This window comes from Microtus oregoni, unplaced genomic scaffold (genome assembly GCF_018167655.1).
Source record: "Microtus oregoni isolate MIOR12 unplaced genomic scaffold, Mior012 000004F_ref0000308, whole genome shotgun sequence".
Classification (NCBI taxonomy): Eukaryota; Metazoa; Chordata; class Mammalia; order Rodentia; family Cricetidae; genus Microtus; species Microtus oregoni.
The window spans coordinates 19153612-19176281 of NW_024543063.1; the positions used below are offsets into that span (position 1 = coordinate 19153612).

The 22670-nt window shown below is 43.6% G+C and overlaps 1 protein-coding gene across 1 annotated transcript; it reads left to right on the top strand.

Annotated features, from left to right (window-relative positions):
• The first annotated feature begins 17105 nt into the window (after positions 1-17105).
• On the top strand, positions 17106-21484 carry Mrpl44 (mitochondrial ribosomal protein L44). The gene is made up of 4 exons (XM_041649427.1): positions 17106-17337; positions 18645-19113; positions 19912-20090; positions 21165-21484. Exons 1-4 carry the CDS (start codon positions 17159-17161, stop codon positions 21334-21336), a joined length of 999 nt encoding a protein of 332 aa, XP_041505361.1. The 5' UTR covers positions 17106-17158; the 3' UTR covers positions 21337-21484.
• The last annotated feature ends 1186 nt before the right edge of the window (positions 21485-22670 follow it).

Below are 22670 nucleotides of genomic sequence, written 5' to 3' on the forward strand. Positions count from 1 at the left end.
GGGGACGCGCCGGTTGCTTGGGGCAACCGGGCCGCGTGTGCGCCACGCCGCCGTAAGCTCGCGAGCGCCGCCGCAGCTTCCCGTATTGCCTGGGAAAGCCGCGCAGACGTAGTTCTGTGACCTGGGAGAGAACCCCAGAAAAGCCAGGACTTTGACGAACGTTAAAAAGCCAAATCATTCTCCCGGAAACAGATTCAGCTGAGCAGTAGCAGACCTTAGGCACCTGCCCCTCAAACAACACCACACTGCTTTTATCCTAAGAAGCCATTGTTTGAAAGTCAGACACACCCCGTTTGTAGGCATGTTAAAAAGTGAGAAATTGGTGCATCTTAGAATATTTGAGCTGCTGTAGATGGCATTGGATGGTGAACGCATCCCGGTTTTCTTTACACGGATTAACTCAGTACTGGAGATGATGAATGTTTTTGTCTCAAAACTGAACCACAGAAAGACCACTCTGTGCTTAACGTGCCATAGCTATGAGAAAAACACAAGCAGCCCTAACCTGGGTGCTGGGCCTGATACCATCATCTGAGTGCTCATAGCATGCGCCGGTTAAAGAAAGATACAGCATAATTCTGCTTGATGACCATTAACGTTGTGCGAACTACAGTGCTGAACACTCCTGTCCGGGAGAAGGTGATCACTACTTTTCCTCCAATTACAGCTTTCTCCTTCAGATAGTCTTGATCCATCTAGTTAAGATGTGAGAATAAACAATGTTGTGACCCGTCCCCCTTCCTGCCAACTTCCTGTTCAGAGGAAAACTCTCTTTCCTTAAACCTTCCCCAAATCTAACAGCGACCTGTATCCATCCTACCGTTGCCCTTTTCTGACTCCGTTTACCCAGATGCCCAATGACTCCCTTACCATGAGGCACCTTCTGCCAACCTCACTTGGGTTTTTTTTTTTTGTTTTTGTTTTTTGTTTGTTTGTTTGTTTTTTGGTTTTTCGAGACAGGGTTTCTCTGTGGTTTTGGAGCCTGTCCTGGAACTAGCTCTTGTAGACCAGGCTGGTCTCGAACTCACAGAGATCCCATGCGTATTCCTAGTGGGTTTTGGCTGGAGGACACAGATAGTAAGTTTAAAGGTCCATAAACCGAAGTACCGCCCTAGAACTAGGCTGTGCGCTCACAAACCATAAGCCAAGTAATCCTTCCCTTCCTTCAGTTGCTTTTTATCTGGTAGTCTGTGTCACAGCAGGGAAAAAAAATCACTAATTCAGTGGGAGTGAAAGACCTGGATAAATCCAGACTCCCCCCCCCCCAGCAGGAAAAAATAGAGCCAAAAATCTAAGCAGGGAGAAAAGAATCGGAAATCTAGGATTAGCCAGGTCAGTTTCAGGAACTAGCTGAAGATAAAGTTAGATTGTAATCTTGAGACTAATCTTGAGAAACGGGGAGTTTCCCCCTTGTGATTATCATTGGTATTTTGGGAATACTGTGTTTCAGGAACTACCTGATTATGACCTTGAGAGTGATCTTGAGAGGCAGGGAGTTGCCCCCTTGTGCTCATCACTGGTATTTTTGGAATTTTCTGTGACACCCACCCTGCCCCTTTTGGAATACTGGGCTGTGGTTTCTTCCTATAAAAACCCCTTCTCCAGGTCACTCAGGGTGGAACTCTTCCCCTGTGTGGGTTATGAGTCTCGGCCCCAGTCGATTAAACCTTGTGTGATTGCAGCAAGGACGGTCTCTCGTGAGTTACTGGGGGGGGGGGGGGGGTCGTGTTATCCCGAGACTTGAATGAGAGTCTTCCCACACTGGGGGTCTTTCAGAAGAATGCTTACTTAGCGTGTACCAGGACCTGAGTGTGGGATGGCAGTTTCCTCTGAGGTAAAAAGCATCCATCTGCCAGGGACTCTGAGTACGACGAGATATTTACAGGGAGGTAAGACAGGGTGTCCTATGGGAAGGGGGAAACACTGTAGTAGATAGGCAAGCTCTTTGAGCTCCCAAAGTTAACAACTCAAAGTAGCTTGAGGAAGTCCCTGAAACTAACCAGATTCTCTAGGCCCCTCCCAAAGCATACAGAAGCAGTAAAGACAGCTGAGAGGCACTCTCAGATAAACCAAGCTACCCAGATGAAGTTCAGACAAGCTGACCTGCCTTGGAGGAGCAGAGACTAACCTAGCTGCTGGGAAGAAACAGAAATCAGTCAAGGTGGGGCCTAGAAGATGCAGAGAGCAGCTGTTCATCCTGGGAAGAGGTTCCTGATGTAGGTGGGTCTTCTATCTATCTGTTGTTTCATTGGTTAATTAATAAAGAAAACTGCTTGGCCTGATAGGTCAGAACATAGGTAGGTGGGGAAGACAGAACAGAATGCTGGGAGAAAGTAAGCAGACTCAGAAGCCATAGCTCTCCTCTCCAAGATGGACGAAGGTTAGAATCTTCCCAGTAAGCCACCACTTTGTGGTGCTACACACATGAATAGAAATGGGTTAATCAAGATGTGAGAATTAGCCAATAAGAAGCTGGAGCTAATGGGCAGTGTTTAAATGAATACAATTTGTGTGTAATTATTTTGGGTAAAGCTAGCCAGCGGCCATGAGCCAGGCAGCAAGAAGCGGCCTGCTGCTCCTTCTACAGGTTCCTATCTATCAAGTAACTTACCTAAGGAAGACACTCCAAGCTGCCTGCAGATTGTGCGGTGTGCTCCAGGTTTCCAGCTTTCAGGAGCTGTCACCTATGCTCAAGTGAGCTTTGGGTGATAGAACTGTCCTTTGAGTCATCTCTGCTCCTGTCAGTAACTCCTCACCCATGTTCCCTCGTGAGTAACCCCAATAAAACTCATTGGTTCACCAAATCGGACTTTAGCGGCGTCTATATTTTGATCTGTTGTCAGTTCCCTATCTGGAGTACGTAAACACTTGTTCATGTTTTCCCAAGATTAGTGTCATAAAACACAGAGTTTCAGCTGCATTACTATCAGAGTGGCAGAGACTGAAGAAGAGAGAAGTGGCTGACATGCCACTGAAGGAAATGAATAATATGTGTAATAAATCATATTCTATATTGGAAAATGTTGGCTGCGTTGAGGAAAATAAAGCAGTGAGGGGTAACGTGGACTATAGGAGTATTACAGTTCTAACTAGGGATGGAGAATACAAAGATGCCTGCACAGAGCCACCTTCATGGATGCAGTGTGGCCTTCAGGGGCTTCAGGGTCTGCCCCAGCTGCTGAAAAGCCCCAGGGGCCAGCCATCCCCTTTACAAAGCACCTTGCATTTTACAGCTAAGGGAGACAGGAACCTTCAGACTTGATGCATCTGGGCACATTGCTAGTCAATACTGGCTCCAGAGCTCTCTCTTGGCATGAGCAGGGCTTCACCAGCCCTGTGTTACTAATGCTTATTCCTACCTAATCTTGCTAGCACCCTCCCCTTCACAGGTGTTAAGCTCTAATAATACCTTGGGTGCCAACCTCTAGCTCGGTTTCCACTTGGAGAGAATACAACCCGAGTCAGGTACAAGTGGAGGTGTCCCTGCAAAGACATTTGAGCCAGTAAGGAAGTAAGCCCCGTGGAATGTGGGCAAAATGCTACCCTGGACAAGGAAATAGCATATGCTGTGGCCCAGAGGTGAGCAGGCATGGGGTTTTATGGGAACAGGGCACAACCAGGGATGCCGGGGGAGGGTGGGGCAGCAAGAAGAGAAATAAGACAGACAAAATAGATAATGCTGAGCCTGCAGACCTCGTAAAGATTTTGGGTTTCCCTTCATATTTGTTGGGAAGCCAGTGACAGATTTGGGGAAGACTGGACTAATCTATTTTTAGATTTTGGCTTTGATTTTAAGATGCTCTTGATAAATAAACAAGATGGTCTTGGACTCACAATCCTCCTGCCTCAGCTTCCTCAAGACTGGAATTATAGTTGTGTGCTATCATACCCAGCTTTTACAATTTTTTTAAAAAATGCTCATGATCCCTGGTGGCAGTAGGCAGCAGAAATGCTGAAGGTCCTAAATGGTGGTAGCGGGCCATGTGGCAGCAGACAGCGGGCCCTGGGAGCAGCCAGTCCCAGGCAGAGCAATGGCTGGTCCCAGGCAGGGAGACACATGGCAGGCAGGCAGAAGACAGAAACATGGATAGATATGACTTGCAGAGTGAGGTTGAATATTTATTCACAGGGCTATGAAGGGAGGAGAGAGAGAGAGAGAGAGAGAGAGAGAGAGAGGAGAAGAGAAGAGAGAGACAGAAGGGGGAAGCAGAGAAGTGGGGAGAGAGGCAGAAGCGAAGCTGCCTCTCTGAGAGGAAGATGGAAAAGAGAGCAAGCTCAGGCTGGAAGCTGAAGATCAGCCTGCCTCAGAGGATGGGGAAGGGAGTGGGCATGGCTTGTCTCTTAAAGGGACTAGGGACCAAAACCATAACACCAGCTACTTCTGATTTGTGTGACTGAGTGATTGGTTTTTATGTTGTGCTGAGGATGGGCCTAGGGCTTTCACATGTTAGTTAAGTGCACTCCCACTCAGTGTTACCCTCATGGGCCATGAAAGGAAGCTAAAAATGAGGGCTGATCAACCAGAAGACTAGAGTTACAACCTTCTAAACTGGCAAGATGAAGAGGGAGCTGGTGTGGAGGTCAGTTTCAACAAGAAGCTGAAGGTGTCTATTGTGTCTCCTAGGGAAGGTGTCAAGAAGACAAATAGGCATTCTTCACATTGTTGTGTGATATTTGATCGTGTTCTGACAAATAAAGCTTGCTTGGACCCAGAGGATGGAGTTAGCCACCAGCTGATCTAAATTAACTGTAGACATTTGGAAGATGTAGGACAGGTAGGACAGGAAGTAGTAAGGCGGGATAGGAAGGGATTGGGCTCTCTGTTTGGAGGAAAGAATGGAGCAAGTAGGTAGGACCGATGGCTTCTCTGCTTCTCTGATCTTTTAGGCCCTTACCCCAATATCTGACTCCTGAGTTTTTATTGATAAAAAACAATTAGAGTAACATGTCATCACACAGTGTGGAAGACTGACCCTACATCCTGCACCGCAGATGTGCCTTCAGAAGGTCAAGGCAGCTAGACACAGTGTGTTTGTTTAGCAGCCAATGGCACTCAGTGGTTGGGAGCAAAGGAGAGGAACCAAGCTTGGTTTTGTTCTGATGGCAGCAAGATGGTTGAAAATGAGTAAGAAAGGTAGGCAATCTAAAAAGAGTTGTTCAGAAATTCTGGTCTGGGGATGTAGTTCATGTAGTAGTGGTCTTGAGTAGTAGGTATGAGGTCCAGTACCTCACAAGATGGTATGGTGGCACACACCTGTAATCCCAGTTGTAGAGTAAGAGGATTAGAAGTTCAAGAGCATCCTTAGCTACATAGTGAGTCTGAATCCTGTCTGGGCTACATGAGACCAGTGTTTACTCAGGCCTCATATCTGTCTGAGCACACAAAGCCTGTTCAACCTCATCATCAGAGACCTTAACCCTTCTTGATTTGCAAACATGAGTGAAACTTAACTTGACCCATTTCTTGTAAATGACTGTAGTAAAGGAAAACAAAACTTAAGCTCAGCCAATCAGAAGCAGTCAACAAGACCTTGATTATACAACTAGAATCTCCCCAGTGGGACAGATCAAACAAGGCCACAGAAGAGCTGTGACTAACCATTACTTATGATTCCTTAGCATTCATGCTTAAAAAGCCTCTTGTCAAAGGATGTCCCCAAAATCACTTTGGGTCTGAACCTTTCTGATTTATTATTTTCTACTTCCTCAGATACACTCTTTGTAGTTTATATTGGTCATTAGTTTGCTTCCTATTTTAATAGGCCTTATTTTCCAAACCACTTTAAGAAGCAGAGAAAAATGAACCATCACCTATAACTGTTCATTGTATACGAAGTCCAAATAACCCTCACCTCAAACAACTAAGATGGTCTGACCCAAAAGTGTGCATCTCTTCCAGTCTCCCATGACTACGGCTGCTTCTGTGTGCTTTCCTCCAAAAGGCGCATAAAACTTTTCGCTAAATCTTGGAGACAGTTTATACAAACAGATTAAGTTGTCATTTTACCTTCCCTTTATACCATATTTCATAAAAATCAGTGCTTAAATGCACGCTAACTTTTAAGTATATATTTTATTCCTGCAGCTATGAAACTATAATTAAGTCCAGAAGAAAAATATGTGTTGTATATGTATAAGTCAGCAGTTCTCAGCCTGGGGGTCATGACCCCTTTAGGGGTCCAGTGGCCCTTTCATAGGGGTTACATATCAGATAGCTTGCATATCAGATATTTACTTTACAATTCATAACAGTAGCAAAATTGAGGCTATGAAGTAGCAATGAAGGTAATTTTATGGTCAGGGGTCAGCAATTTACTTTACAGTTCATAACAGTAGCAAAATTGAGACTATGAAGTAGCAATGAAGGTAATTTTATGGTCAGGGGTCAGCACAACATGAAGAACTGTGTTAAAGGGCTGCAGCGTTAGGAAAGTTGAGAACCACAGTGAAAGTGAAGAAAGCAGAGCCCTTGTGCACACCAACATTTAGGGGTTACCAAGAGAAAGTGGTCCCAGGAAGAGGTCAGAGGAGGAAGCCCATGAAATAGGAGGAAACTAAGCTAGGTGTGTGTTGGTTTGGAGCCCATGGAAGAAGATATTTAGTTTAAGGAGGAGGGAAAGGTTGGCTGCGGCAAATGATGAAGACTGGTCAAATAAGTTGGCTGGAAGCCTCTAGAAATCCAGATGTAAAGCCTGAAAAGAATGGTTTTGAGTGGTGGCAACAGACGATAATTAACAGTCTCTAGAAACCAAGGGACTCTGGATACACCAGGAGAACTGATTTCTGAATTGCCCTGCTGAGTTAGCAGAGCTGGCTAATCCTGTTCTACTATTGATGGCTGTCTATGGTTATCAGCTGTCCCTTTGTTCCAGATCTGCTGTTAAGTAGCAGAGACATCTTTGGCAAGCTAGTCTTTCAGGGTATTGCGCAGCTACCGTAAAAACAGTATTAACTATTATTGGTGATGCAGGAAGCAGAGACTATGTAGAGAAGCCATGATGGTTGACCCAGATTCCTGACCTTGGATCTCACCATTAATCACCCATTTTGTCATCAAACCTTTTCTAAACCTAAATCTTTGAGTCTTACATTATATTCCTTGAGGGGATGTCTTTATAATTTCCTAATAATAATAAGTATAATTATCATTAATTGCTAATTTTTAAAAGTTTCTACGTTTAACATTTGGATGAATTAAAAGGATATTAGCCTAATAGGTGAGGATTCTAATCTGGCCTTGATTTTTCACTCTTCCCATCTCTGCTTCTTGAGGACAATCACCCTGCTGGTTATTCTTCTGTTTGCTGTCCACCCTTTCCCTGTTCTGTCTGTGTCGTAGAAGGCTTACTTCTGCAGTCTTCCTAGACTCTTGTTCATTTGTTCCCTAATATGTTTGTACAGTGTCAAGCAGGTGTGAAAGATGAGAAGATGGGAGGGAAAGAGAAACAAGAATATTTTACCCGCTTTTCCTGATCAGGAAACAAAGTCTTTCCCCAGCATCTCCAGTTTCCACTGGCTATAGCTCCCTCTTTTGTACTAGCTCTTAGGGAAATGTCTTGACTAGGATTCTGGGGTCCTGGAGCTCCCTGGTGTGCTGTGATGGTATCTCCTCCCTGTCTTTCTAATCCTTCCCCATGATCCCCTGCAAGTTTTTCAGGGCTTTCAACACCTTGAAAACAGTTCCTTTTATTAATTTCCTCCAGGAAGTCATCTAATATGGGTCTTATTTTCATGATTAGCCTCAACTGATACAATTACTGGATAGTGCTGGGCGATGGTGGCGCACGCCTTTAATCCCAGCACTCGGGAGGCAGAGACAGGTGAATCTCTGTGAGTTCGAGACCAGCCTGGTCTACAGAGCGAGTTCCAGGACAGGCTCCAAAGCCACAGAGAAACCCTGTCTCGAAAAACCAAAAAAACAAACAAACAAACAAACAAAAAACAAAAAAAAAACCAATTACTGGATAGTATAGGCATAGTGGCTCACCCAGTAATACCAGAAACTGAGGCAGGAGGAAAGCCATGAGTTTGAGGCCAACTGGAGTTACAGAGTGCGACCCTATCTCAAGAAACCACACATACGCACGCGCGCGCGCGCACACACACACACACACACAATAGCAGGGAGGACAGACAAACAACCAACAATGTGATGCTAATGAATTATCAATATCATCAAGTGGATCATATGATAAAACCACTGGACTGTGACAGCATATACTTACATTATAATACAATAAATACCAATGTAGGCATAAGCAATATGATTCATATAAATGATAGACTTCTAAAAGGGCTCTTTTACATACAGCATTGAGGTTGTTTATAATTCAGTGGCTATAATCTGGTTAATTAAGAGAAAATGTTTAACATCATCAACATCTCTGCATTTGTTATGCACTGTAATAAACTTTTATCTGCTCAAGGCATGTTAAATCTGTGGCATAAACTGACAGTAGAATCTCAGTGTCATCTCCTTCCTGAAATAACTCATCTTAGCCTTGCTTTCTCTGTCCCAGGAAGGAAGGATACTGAATTCTTATAACCATTTCACCTCTTTACAAATTGTTCTCTCCATAAAGCTCAAACAATCTCTACATGTTTATTTACACAAAACAGACAGCACAAATGGAGTTAGAAGCTTTGAGATTATAGCCAGTGTAGTCAGGTATCTCCACTTTTATCTTGCCAGTCACCTAGTTTTACTTATGATTAATATTCCTGTTCCCACCATGGTTTTCCCTCTTACTCCATGCGAGTCCCATGTTAAAGAAGTATTAATAATGTGTAAACACTACACTAACACCCCCAGTTTCTGTTTCTAGAGTTTGTTTCATGTTTCTAATAATAGGAAATAGAATCTGCAACTATGGGGCATTGGAGGGCCGGACTAATTTCAGTAGGTGTGGGGGAATTTACTAATAATCCAAGGACCATCATCTCAAAATACACTTTGTAATAGGCCAACTAGCTTACGATTAATGTAGACCTCTGTGTGTTTCTTTGGGACTGAATGGCTGTGAAATGGGGCAAGACAGAAACCTCTGTCAACAAAATGGTGCCAACGTGGACAGTTGCATCCATATAAAACCTGAGAGAGCTTGGGAAGTAATTCTAGACACAAAAGAAGAGTTAAGCATGGCTTCTTGGTAGCAGTATTTTCTCAGGTGGACTTTGCTTGCTAGAAGCAAGTGCGTCTTATTTAAGATAGGCTTCCTGACTCAGCTTTAGCTGCAAAAACCTTGCAGCTCTTTTAAGAGGCCCCACCACAAAACACTTAAATGGTGCTGATGAATAGCTGATACATGCTTCTTGGTGGTGGCACAGACTTTGAAATGCCATAGAGTTGTGACGATAAACATGACTCTGGCCAGTACCTCTGCCATGAAGCTAGACTCTCAGAAATCTAAGGAATGGGCTAGATCCAGCTGTCAAAGCCAAGGCTTTAATCCTAGCCACATTGCTTAGCAAATTAAAGACTCATGTGATCAGAAAAAGAGAGATATACAGTAAAGATAGATTCAGACAAAATGCCTCAGTTTACAGTGTGTTTAAATGTGTGTGTGTGTGTGTGTGTGTGTGTGTGTGTGTGTGTGCGCGCGCGTGCATGTGCTTGGGAGAGAAAAGAAAAAGGTTAAAGTCCTTAAAAGGAAAAAGAAAAAAAAGAGTAGACAAATGTGGTAGCACATACCCTTAATCCCAACACTTGGGAGGCAGAGGCAAGTGTATCTCTGTGAGTTCAAGGTATGGTGGCACACACCTTTAATCCTAACACTTGGGAGGCAGAGGCAGGCAGATCTCTGTGCGTTCAAAGACAACCTGGTAGACAGAGTAAATTCCAGGACAGCCAAAGATAAACAGAGAAACCCTGTCTCAAAAAGCCAAAAATTAAAAATAAAAATAGAGTTTAAAATAAAGCCACATAAAGATGGAAAATACACAGAGTCTGGATACTGTATGTTATTATGTTGTCTTTAAATGGTTTAATAGCTGAGGAAGAAACAACAGCTGCTAAAAGACATTTGATTACAAATTCTGCTGGATTAATACAACATATATATTTTGAAAATGCTTTGACTTCAAAATTTAAGTCTAAAAACATGTTACTTTGGAGAAGAGGTTTTGCTTTTGTTTCCACAGGAAATGAGAGGCTGTGGATTCATTCTGGGTTAAGAAAAATTAGGTTTGATCAAGAAAGACCCCCTGAAAAATCTCTAATAGGAGCAGATGGTCCAGACAATCCAATATTTCAGAGGACCTCTGTTGGAGTTTCCTCTGAGTTCTGCATTTAGAACAGCCTCAAGACTGCTGGCTCAGATTATCAAGCCTCACAGAATATTCCAGTCAGGACTTGATCATAATTTGAAATTTTCTTTAGGTCCCCATAAGATTATCAATACCCCTAATCAGCAGGAAGTAGTCTGGAAATCTATGCCCACATTCCCCAAAAAATGGATTACGGATATTTATCTTTGTTTAGAGTGTTGGTTACACAAAGGATATTAGATTCAGATTTCTTGTTTTGAAAAAAAGGGGGGAGAAGTGCTGTGGGACAATGGTCTTTTATCCTGTCACTTGAATTATTTTAATAAAATACTGATTGGCCAGTAGTCATCCAGGAAGTATAGGTAGGGTGACCAAACAGGAAGTATAGGTGGGGCAATGAGAACAGAATTCTGGGAAGAGGAAAGGTCAGTCTGCAGTCCTCACCCAGATGCAGAGGAAGTAAGATGAGAATGCCTCACTGATAAAGATACCAAGCCACGTGGCTAACACAGACAATAATTATGGGTTAAGTTGTAAGATATAAGAGTTAATAAGAAGCCTGAGCTAATAGGCCAACCCGTTTATAATTAATGTAGACCTTTGTGTGTTTCTTCGGAACTGAACGGCTTCAGGATCCGGCAAGACAGAAACCTCAGCCAACAACTCTCCAATACCAGTTGTTCTGAAGAGAAAGAGAGGGTAACAATATATGGTGAAGGAAACTTCTGTGATACCTTCTTGTCTACCTAAAGCATGAACCCCCAATGAAACAAATAATTACCCCGGCTCCTCCACTGACTTTCCATTATCTCTGCGGAAAGACTGATGCCTGCTGGCACACCCTGGCAGGCATTCCTTGTAGGTCATTGTCTTTGAGGGTACCACTCATTATTCCAACCAGGGTCACTTGCAATTTATTGTCTGCATTTCCTGCCCAAGAAACTTCTCTGTGTGAAACGTCATGTTTCTCCAAGCCCAGTAAATTCCCTTACAAAACACCTGCATTTCTCTAAAGTTGTGCATAGTCCTTGTGAGCGGGTTCATTGTAGTGATTTTTTTGTTTTTGTTTTAACAAATAAAGCTTGCCTGAAGATCAGAGTGCAGAGTTAAGCCAGACAGGTAGCACACACCTTTAACCTCAGTGTCTGTGGGTAGTGGCTTGAGGGGGAGACACAGCTGGATCTCTGTTAGTTCAAGGCCACCCTGCATGCTACACAAATTGATCCTATCTAAAAGAGAAACAGAGCTCACACAAAGGTGATTCCAACACTTGGGATCACACACCTTTAATCCCAGCACTAGGGAGGTGGAGACAGGAATGGTATGGCTGGCCAGAGAGGAATATAAGGCAGGAGGAGACAGGAGTGTGGAGGCTGGAAAATGCAGGCCCATTTCCACCTTGTATGCCGGCCAGAGAGTTTGGAGACTACAGACTTAATTGCACCTTCTAGCTCAGGAGGTGATTGCCTGGCCCTTTTGAAGTTAAGATAGCTAGGTGCCATCCTGACGGATGGTCAGGATATGCAGATGTGCTTCTGACCCTTTCCTTTATAACTATGAGGTGACCTAGAGTACATGACTTGGGGCACCTCACTACCTAGACAACAGAATGCTAATGATTGATGTCCCAGAGTTGACTATGTGAGTTAACCTTTTGTATCATGTATATAAGGTCTTTCATTACCTTCTCCCTCAGTTTACATCGGGTATAAAAGCTGTGGAAAAAATAAATAGCAAGTGATTTCATTGTCTGATTAATCCCTGAAATGCCCTCCCGATACTTTCTATGTTTTCTGACTTCTTCTTCTTCCTCCCCTCCTCCTCTTCTTCCTCTTCCTCTTCCTCTTCTTCATTATTATTATTATTATTATTATTATTATTATTATTATTATTGATTTTTCAAGACAGGGTTTCTCTGTAGCTTTGGAGCCTATCCTGGAACTAGCTCTTGTAGATCAGGCTGGCCTTGAACTCTGCCTCCTGAGTCCTGGGATTAAAAGCATGCACCACCATTGCTCGGCCTGTCTTATTATTTTTAATGCATCTTTATATTTTTTAGTTATATTTTTTTAGCTCCCCTGCCCCTTCCCTGGTAAGAAATATTTTTGTCAGTACAGGTCCTCTACAGAGGAGCTCAATGTAGTCTGAGGAGCAGTGTAGTCTGAGGCAGTCAGTGTGAGGCAGCAGTCTGAGGATGCAGTCTGATGAGGAAGTCTGAGGACAGGATCGCCCCTTTTGATCTGAGCATTAGTAGGGGTAAGAACTCTAGTGACTGGCTGCTCTGCTTCTCTGATCCTTCAGCTTCCACCCCCTGATAGCTGACTCTGAGTTTTTATTATTAAGACCAATTAGAATTCATGCTACAATTCATAGGTTCTGGATCATGTTGGACTAGTGGGGAATTAAGCTTTGTGATTTGCTTCTATGGACATAATATGTTTGTATGTCGTCTCAGCTGTAGGATGCCTGCTATCAGTTCACTCCTGGGAACCCTCCTTTCAGCTCCACAGAGTCTCAATAGTTCTCTCCCCTTTGTGACTTTGTACGGGCTACAAAATATTGTTCTTCCCCTCATCTCCTCCACATTTAGCAAATCTGTATCCACCTAGACCCTGCCTTTTGATTTATTTCTGGAATGTGGAATATTTTTTAGGCTGCCATTTCACCCTATTGATTTGACCCCAAGCAATAATTACCATAAACTGCGTTTCTTAAAGCATAGTCCCCAAAAGCTAAGACTATGAGAGGAGAGAATCTGCTCAGTTTCCGTGAACTGTCTTCTGAAATGTTCATCCCTTTTAACCTAAAGCCATAGCCTTTTGCTATGACACCAAGATGTAAATCTGTTCCAGCTGTCTTACAGATAACTCTGGGAGAAGTTTCTATCAAGAAATCTGGTTTGGTAAAAACTAACAGTCTCCAGAGCCTATTTTGACCCCATCCATTTTCGAGCATATTTTACAGGTCAGTCCTGTTGTCTGGGCCAAGGCCAACCTGTAGAAGGTCTTCCAGATAATTCCAGCACCTGCACCAGCTCCTTGCACTTCACCATTGGTATTGCCTCTCCAGGCTCAAATGGGCATCTACCCAGCAACTAAAATCTGGTTTTAAAGGGCACATCTGCTCTTGTGTCTCAGTTATTCACCTGTGCCTCTCCTGTACAACCAGGGCGCTTCTCCATCCCAGGCTTTCCTGCAGTTAATCACCTTTCTCATGGCTAGCCCTGTTCATAGGGCTAGTAATAAAATCTATTTTTTCTCTTGGTAACCTGCCTTCTCATATCCCTCAAGGAGCATATGCCTTTGATCTCCAGGATGGCAGTTAACTGGATGCTTCTTCACCCACACCTCCCGCTGAGGATGAGCCCACTAACTCCCAACTCTTCCCCCTCCCCACATTGTCCCATGCCTGCAAGGAGTAGCCAGATTTGAACTGGTGCCCCTATACCCAAAGATTCTTTAATGTTTAGGTGGAAGTGTCACCCCAGCCCCTGGCATCCATATATCCAAAGAGTATGGAGTGTTCAGGTAGAAGCCCCACCCCAAGCACTCTCCCCCTCAGAGTTGCCTCAGTCCAGACTACACCCCCGAGAAAGCCCGCCAAATGACAACCCCTCCCTAGAGATGCTCAAGATCACTCCCACAGGTTATTTCAACTGCTCCCCAGAGAACAAACATGTGGTTTTCCGGTCTTTCTTTCCTGTCTCCTCTCTGGGGGAATGGATAGCCATCCGGGAGCATTTGTATGCATTAAAACTGGGCTTGTTTAATTCAGTTTGATTTGGTCTGATTTGTATTATTGCATCAGCGGAGATGATTATGAAGTGCAGAAACTTTCCAATGTGAGACCAAAAGTATTAGTCAGGGTTCTATAGAGGGAAAGGGCCTATAGAATGAATCTCTGTCAGTAGAGAGAAGGAACTTACTGGAATGGCATACAGACTTTGGTTCGGCTAAGTCAACAAGAGCAGCCTAGAAACAGAGGATCCAAGAATCCAATAGTTGTTCAGTCTCTGATGCTGATGTCTCAGCTTGTCTTCAGTATCTGCTGGAATCCCCAGGAAGTAGGCTCTAATGCCAGCAAAGGGACGGTCTTTTCAGCAAGAGTGACAGCAAGCAGGTAAAGAGAGCAAGCTTCCTTTTTCCGAGTCTTTTATGCAGGCTGCCAGCAGAATGTGTGGCAGATTACAGGTGGCTTTTCCCACCTCAAGGATCTGGATTATAAGTGGATCTTCTGGTTTCAAATCATTTAATTAAGAAAAAAAATCCCTCAGAGATGTGCCCAGCCATTTGGGTTTTCAGTTGATTTCAGCTGAGTCAAGTTATCAACTAAGGATAGCCACCGCACAAATAACCCTTTCCTTGTTCTAAAGTGACTACCCCAACAGTTAGAATAACAGGAAGCTGAATACAGACTTTAATCCTCGAGCTCCATGTAGGGCATTAGTGGGAGACACTGCTTGAGACCTCAGAGCTATTTTTTTTATTTGAAAATCACGTTCTAGTGGTTGTTGCTGAGAGCCTCTGCACATAGAGACACATCACTTTAACTTTATTAAGCTTGACATTGCTGCTAATCCTACGGATGTGAGGAGAAAGACCATTGACCCAAGTCATCATGGACAAATTAATTAAAGCAAGTTTTTAAAAACAGTTTGTGGACATGGACCGTCTCTTCCTAAAGGCGGGGTTCAAGAGATCAGCATAGGACATGGGGAAGAAAAAGTCTTGTGTATTCTAGGAGTAACAGGTCTTCAAATGGGGGATTTGGCCAGCCAATAGACCAAGTTACTGCAGAAGTAAAACATAAATATAACAAGTTGGTCATAACAACCTTCTAAAACAAAGACCTGGTAACTAAGTGGTCATGACAAAGTGTCATAATAATCATTTGAAGCAAAGGCACAGTTGCTATTTCCTGGAACAGGCAGTATAGAATTATTTGTAGTTAAGGTTATAGGTAGGGAATAGCCCAATCCTTTAGAAACAGAGATTTAATCTTAAACAGGAATGAACCTAGTTTGTCTTTACTATAAACTGGCTTACAAGCCCCAAATGGAGGCAGGCTGGTTCATCAGTTACAGACACCAGCTTTAGGTTTTTTGTCCCAATAATAAATAAAACATTACAGAAATAAATAAATGAATGAAATATTGCAGAAATGACAATTCCCTGTGATTTGGTTGAATATACTTATCTGATGATCTACGAATTTTCAATGCTTTTAATACTATTTTGATGTGTTTTAGAGAACTTGCTTCAGCTGGATGTCCATTGTAAGCCCTTTAATTGATTTAAACAAGCTGTTCAGAATCTCCATCTTGAAAAGTTAAGCTAAGAACCTCAAACTGGGCTATGCAACCCTAATGTTGAAGACTCTCTAATTAGGCAGTAACATGTGTTGGTCTGTATTTCAAGGGAGGTGAAATGCCTGTCTGGGCAGACAGATACAAGTCCTGTCCTGTTTGGAGACCAATTACAGTAACCAGAGAGAGGTAGGTAGGTACCCGCTGCAGGGAGAGAGAGAGAGACAGAGACAGAGAGAGACAGAGAGAGAGACACAGAGAGAGAGAGACACAGAGAGAGACACAGAGAGAGAGACACACAGAGAGAGACACAGAGAGAGAGACAGAGAGAGAGACAGAGAGAGAGACAGAGACAGAGAGACAGAGACAGACAGAGAGACAGAGACAGACAGAGACTCACAGAGAGAGACAATATACCAGAACAAGCTGTTTGTGAAAACAGGCACCATCAAAGACACAGGAGACAACCTGGGTGACTGCAGAAGCCAGAAGCACCCCTGCCTTTATATTGAACCATAGAAATTTTCCCTTGAAGGTCAAGATGTTCAACACGAAACTAAAAGCAGAGATGCTTCCCTTTGTGACTGTGGGGCTTCCATTTATATTTTGTTTGGAAAGCTGCAGACTTTTTAAAAACTACTACTTTCACTATTAATATTTTCACACACACCCCATGTCTTTCCCCATGGTTAAAGAAAAGGTAGTTATTTAAAATACAAACTTTAGCCTAAGCTGGCTGTCTCCTGTGACCAGATTGGTATCTGACCCAATTGGGTTATCCAGCAACTGATGAAGACAGATGCAGAGTCCCACAGCCAAACATTAGGTGGAATTCAGGAATCCTGGAGGAGGAAGAGGAAAAGGAAGAAGAAGGAGTGGAGGAGCTGGAGGTGGGGCGGGAGGGGGAGGGGGAGTGGCGGGGGTCAAGCACCATGGGAAGGCTCACACAACCTAACCTGGGATCATAGGGGCTCACAGAGATTGAACCGACAACCAAGGAGCCTACATGAGACTGACCTAGGCACTCTGCATATATGGGACAGTGGTATAGCTTGGTCCTTCTATGGAACTCCCAAACAGCACAGCAGAAACAGGGACTGTCTCTGACTCTTTTTCTGACTTTTGGGACCCTACTTCTCATACTGGGTCGCTTTGCCCAGTATGAGTATACATGGGGAGGTGTTTAGTGAAACCTCAAACTTCGAAAACATATGCTCAGTAGCGGCAGGATTGATGTTCTACAATTTAAGGCTAAATGTAACAAGAAATGTTTTCTTCTTTAGAATTTAACTGTTTTCTTCAAATTAAAAGTGCAACACGTTTTTGTTTTACTTGAGTGAGTAATAAACACAAGACAGACCGACAAGATCAAGCAACTTTTCCCATTAATTTCTGCACTCATGCTCACATCATGGGCGGGAAGAAACACTTGCGCATGTGCAGCATACACAATCCCGCCACCGACCCGCCCTTCTGGGCGTCGCCTAATTCTCCTCCCTCCCTGTGCGGCTCAGCTCCTGGGGACCTGTGTTGTGGCTGCACCGGTCCGGCTGCCTTCCTTCCGCCCTCGATTGCCTGGTGGCTGCCATGGCTTCTGCCGTGGTGCGGCTGCTGCAGCAGGGCTCTCGCCGCCTGTTGGCTCCGGCCGCCCCGACGCTGGTTTCCCCGGTTCGGGGAGTGAAGAAGGGGTTCCGTGCAGCTTTCCGCTTCCAGAAGGAGCTAGAGCGATGGCGCCTGCTGCGCTGCCCGCCGCCGCCCGTGCGACGGTAAGCGTCCCAGGAGGGTTGAGTGGCCAAGGTGGCGGTGAGGACACTGGGCTGCACCTGCAGGCAGGCGGAGGGGTGGGCCATGGCTGCACGTGACCTGGGGCCAAGGAAAAGGGCGACAGAAGCCTGGCTGTCCCCTGCGGAATCTCAGGAACCCCAGTTAGAGAAAGGGGTCTTGCCGGAGAGTAACCACTGGGATTGGCGCAGTTTTGTGATCGCCCAGTCTCAGGCCGGAGGTTCTTTGGGCCCCTTTAAGAGGGATAGCATCATTCCACAACATTGCGAGCCAGGACGGAAAAATTCACTTCTGCGTAGAACTGAACTATCTATTCACTGTCCAGAGTAAGAGGGGGAAAGTTTAGGTTTTTGATCTAGATAATCTTTTCACTGATAAACACACACACACACACACACACACACACACACACACACACCAACAACAGCAACAACTACAAAACCCTCCAAAACCAACCATACACTTTTATCAAGTGCTTCGTGCTTATATATGATCCTGCATCTTGCATCTTCTGTTTGCAATGTCTTTGTGCACAAAAATCCATGTAGATCTACTTCATCCCTGTAGTTACCTGACATTTGACTTCCATTAGACAGGGAACTCTCTCTAGTTTTTGGGAACTTACTCCTGATGTGAAACTTTGATTGCTACTTAATCTTGCCCTCCAGGAGAATATCGATCCTGTTTATTCTAATTCTTGGAACTGTGTGTGTATTTAAGGTGTATATGCACACACCAGTCCCTTGTGTCTGCTAGGCAAGCGCTCTACCATTGAACTACAACAGCCTCAAGCCTCGCCCATGCTTATTAAGTTTTAACAGGTATTATATTATTGTATTGATACAATTATTATAGTATTGTTACTAGCTGAAGGAACTGGTAATTTAAGTGGACATTTCTGAAATTTAAATAAATAGGATATAAACTAAATATACTTTTAACTTCTGTCCTGAACATATGTAGTTGTATTTTTTCATATTTAGATGGAAAGCATAATTTCATTGTTAGACCAGAAAGAAGGAATTTAGAAGCTAGAGCAATAGTCTAATCTGATGTGAACTGTCACTTTAACGTGGCAGTTAAGCCAAAAGGAAAATTAATCTTAACCGTATATGTAGAATGTAACAAAGGACTTCCAGTGTTCATCGGTATTACTTTTTTTTTGTATTTACTGGACGTTAAAAAAAAGCCCAAAACTTTTTTTTTGTCCCTTTATATAATAAGACTAGAGCACAATTGTACATGATATCACGCTATCCTTAACCATCTCTCACTGTCTCTACATCCTCAGTTCAGAGAAGCCAAACTGGGATTACCATGCGGAAATACAAGCCTTTGGGGCTCGATTACAAGAAACCTTTTCCTTGGACCTTCTCAAAACTGCCTTTGTCAACAGCTGCTATATTAAAAGCGAAGAAGCGAAACGTCAGAAACTTGGGATAGAGAAAGAAGCCGCTCTTCTGAACCTTAAGGACAATCAAGAGCTGTCTGAACAGGGGCTGTCTTTTTCACATCAGTGCCTCACACAGTTTCTTGAAAATGAGTTCCCAGACTTGCCCACTGAAGGCGTTGAGAGTCTAGTTAGCTTTCTTACTAGTGAGGCCGTTGTTTGTCATGTGGCTAGTAACCTGGCCGTGGAACAGTTGACCCTCAGTGCGGAGTTCCCTGTCCCCCTGCCTGTATTGCGCCGGACTTTCTTTGCGGTGATTGGAGCCCTGTTACAGAGCAGCGGACCCGAAAGGGCCGCCCTTTTCATCAGGGTGGGTATCACCAATTGCACTTGTTCAAACACACTCGATGTGGACAGAAGGAACAATTTCTTTTTCTCATTCATTCCTTTGATTCACCTTTATAGACTTGACTGTTTCTCTCCCCCAAACTGACAAAGCCTTAAGCAATTTTCATGGTAATATTTCAGTTTGCTTCTTTTGTGGAATGGAAATATTAAATGCTGGGTAGTGAGTTCTGAAGGATTTAAGTCATTTTTGGCTTTTAGTTTTGCTTTTTGTTTGTTTTGTTTTGCTTTAAGGGGAAAGATTTATTTTAGCTCAGGCTGTAAAAAGGAATGCAGTCTGTCATGGTGGGAAGGCATGGCCATGTGGGTGTGCCCTTAAGAGGTAGACACACGCTTGTCTTCTACTTTGAATTTTGATAATTTAATTCTTGAATTGTAGGGTAGGAATCTACCTTCTGTATAATTTTGATAGGTTATTTTGCCTGACATTGTTTTCTTAGGATTTGAAATTAGAAGTTTTTAATTAAACTATGATTTTTTGTAATTAAAACTACAAATAGCAGCATCTATGATATAATTCTGGTAGAGTGTTTCCTTGCCTGGCTATGTGAGCCCATCGGGGAGAAGCACAAACCAGAATTCCAAAGGCTAAAACTGAAAATGCTCTATAATCTCGACTTTGGAGCATTTCACGTTCAGGCTAGCTGCTTAGCATGGATTTGCCATTCATTCCCATTGGTTTTTACGGGACACATGGATTTGAATTCTGGTCATAATATTCTTTGTTCTAATTTAAATGTATAAATGGTCGTTTTATGCGCAGGACTTTCTAATTACACAAATGACAGGGAAAGAGCTCTTTGAGATGTGGACCATCGTAAATCCCATGGGACTCCTCATGGAGGAACTGAAGAAGAGAAACATTTCTGCTCCCGAGTCTAGACTTACCAGGCAGTCTGGAAGCACAACCGCTTTGCCTTTGTATTTTGTTGGCTTATACTGGTTAGTAGAAAATTCTTTACTTCATAACTTTGATTGGAGGCCTTAAACATAGACTTCTGGTTTTAAGTGTTATTTCTAACAGCCTTAAAATTGTTTCTCTGTCCCAGGCATGGTGGTGAGTGTCTTTAATCCTGGCCTAGCAGTCAGGAGTCAGAGGCAAGCAATCTCTGTGAGTTCAAGGCCAAACTGGTCTACAGCTAGGACAACCAAAGCTACACAGTAAAACCCTGGAAGATGGGAGTGGGGTCATCTCTGATTGTTTTTTTTTTCTTTCTTTTATTAGAGGAAGACAAGTAATCTGTGTTTTACTAAATAGTACCTTTTAAAGATTTTATGTGTGTGAATATTGACCTGCATGTGTGTGTGCGTACCACATTCATGTGGAGACCAGAAGAATTGTCAGTTCTCCTGGAGCTGGAGTTACAGATGGTTGTTAGCATCTGTGTTGATGCTGGGAACCAAACCTGGCTTCTCTGCAAGAGCAGTCAGTGCTCTGGACCACTGAGCCTTCCCTCCAGCTCCTGCTAAGTCACTTTTGGCCAGCTGTTTGCTGTAGAATTTCATGGGGTATAAGCTAGCCTTATATTTCCTGTATAAAAAATAAAAGTTTGACTTCTATCTGTTGGTGCTTTTACTTTAATCTATTCTTGGTAACAACTTCATTAGAGTCAGAGCAGAAGAAAGGAACTTTGTGTCTATCAAAGTTTCAGCCGTTTAGATAGAGCCTTAAAGATTTTTTAATCTAAGGAACTTGCCATGTATCAAAGTTTCAGCCATTTAGATAGAGCCTTAAAGATTTTCTAATCTAAAGAACTTGCCATGTAGACCTAGTTGGTTCAAACCCAGAGACCTGCCTGCCTTTACCTCCCAAATGCTGGCACCAAAGGTGTGCACTACCACACCACACCCAGCTCTAGTCTTTGAACCCCTGATCCTCTTGCTTCTTTGTGCTCTGACTTGGAAAATACTGGGCTTCGTGGGTTATTATAATTCTGTGGAATGGAATGCAAGGCATAATGGCCTCATGGGCTCTGTCTTCCTGTCACTCGGGATCACTGTCTGTTCTCTTCCTAGTGATAAAAAGCTGCTTGCAGAAGGACCTGGGGAAACGGTGCTGGTTGCAGAAGAGGAAGCTGCTCGAGTGGCGCTTAGGAAGCTGTATGGATTCACAGAGAACAGGCGGCCCTGGGACTACTCCAAGCCCAAAGAGAGCTGGAAAGCAGAGAAAACCAGCGTTGCCAGCTAGGCAGCAAACAGGGTGACACCATTATGTTGTAGCAAAGCAGTGAGGCAGTGCCAACAGTGCTCCAGGGTTAACAGCTCAAAATACAGGAAGGAACATGTTCTGTCTCATATTTTTACTGTATTCCTAAAATTAAACAAGTGTTGACGGATATTTGTTTCATTTTGCTGTTTCTCTTCTATATTAGTTTATTACTATGTGTATGATTTGTACAGCTAGGTGTATTTTCTTCCCTTCCAGCTTTGAAGGATAGTCAAATAGATGTGGTTCATTGTGATGGGAATAGAAGATATTCTTTCAGATACATTTCCTTTTCATATTGACGCAAGAAAAGGCTGAAGAAGCAGCAGTGGCTCTGAGGGTCACAAGTTTGAGGGTAAAGCTGCAGTATTGAGTTCCACTGTAGAGGAGTGTCACAAGTTTGAGGGGAAAGCTGCAGTATTGAGTTCCACTGTAGAGGCAAACGGGCGGGACCAGGTCTCACTGAAGGAAGAGGAGGGTCCTAAACAAGTAATTGCAGGTGGTAGTTGAGACCACACCATCTCAGGTACTGAGCTGAGCGAAAGCCCCAGGGACAGGTGGTCCTTGATGCCTGCATTTGCTTGTCAGATGCCAAGTCAGTGGGGGCATTGCAGCACTAACTGTCCACCTCTGGGATCCAGGTGAGCTCTTCGGACCTGAAATTGATTTGGGCCAGTTTGAGCCCCAGAAGAGTAACAGAGATCAGGGTTTTTGTTTACCCAGTTCCTTCCTTTCCTAGGCATCATGACCTGACTCTCCACCAAAGGCTATAAATCCTGCTGCCTGACCTTTTTCCTTGGTCTTGTGTATTACAGTAGTTCAGGTTGTTGCTGGACTGGCTGTCTTCAGGTTCTTGGTGTTTTGGTCAATAATAAAGTAAAAGCCCACACTGATTGCAAAGTTGCAAGGAAATCTTATTTAAAGCAATAGAAAAGCTCAAAATATCTCGCAGGGAGTAGCATGCCGCGTGAAGGAAGGGTCTCAGTAGCCGTGATTATTGTCTGGAGCTTTCCCTTATGGGGTCCTAGAGGAGGAGCTGAGTTCCTAAGGGGCGTGTTTGAGTGTATTTTATGGAGAGAAGTGTGTGTGCATAGCACATGTAGGTAAAGGAGCTGGACTGCCAAGAACATTTTGAAGAAAGGGAGTTGTTCAACTGAGGTCCCAGGTTAACTGTAGCGCCTGTACTTACTATGGGACAGTTGGCCATTTGGGCAAGGGACTGGAGATAAAGGAACATGAGACATGGGTCATTCGTGAAGAGAAAATGCAGAATGCCATTTATTCAAGTATAGAGAAAACCTTCTATACCTCTCTTT

Bases quoted from the DNA above. Each gene is read 5' to 3' on its own strand.
- Mrpl44 (XM_041649427.1), top strand. From the start codon at position 17,159: ATGGCTTCTGCCGTGGTGCGGCTGCTGCAGCAGGGCTCTCGCCGCCTG. The intron at 19,114-19,911 runs GTGGGTATCACC...TTTTATGCGCAG, and splicing joins GGGCCGCCCTTTTCATCAGG to GACTTTCTAATTACACAAAT. The intron at 20,091-21,164 runs GTTAGTAGAAAA...TTCTCTTCCTAG, and splicing joins TATTTTGTTGGCTTATACTG to TGATAAAAAGCTGCTTGCAG.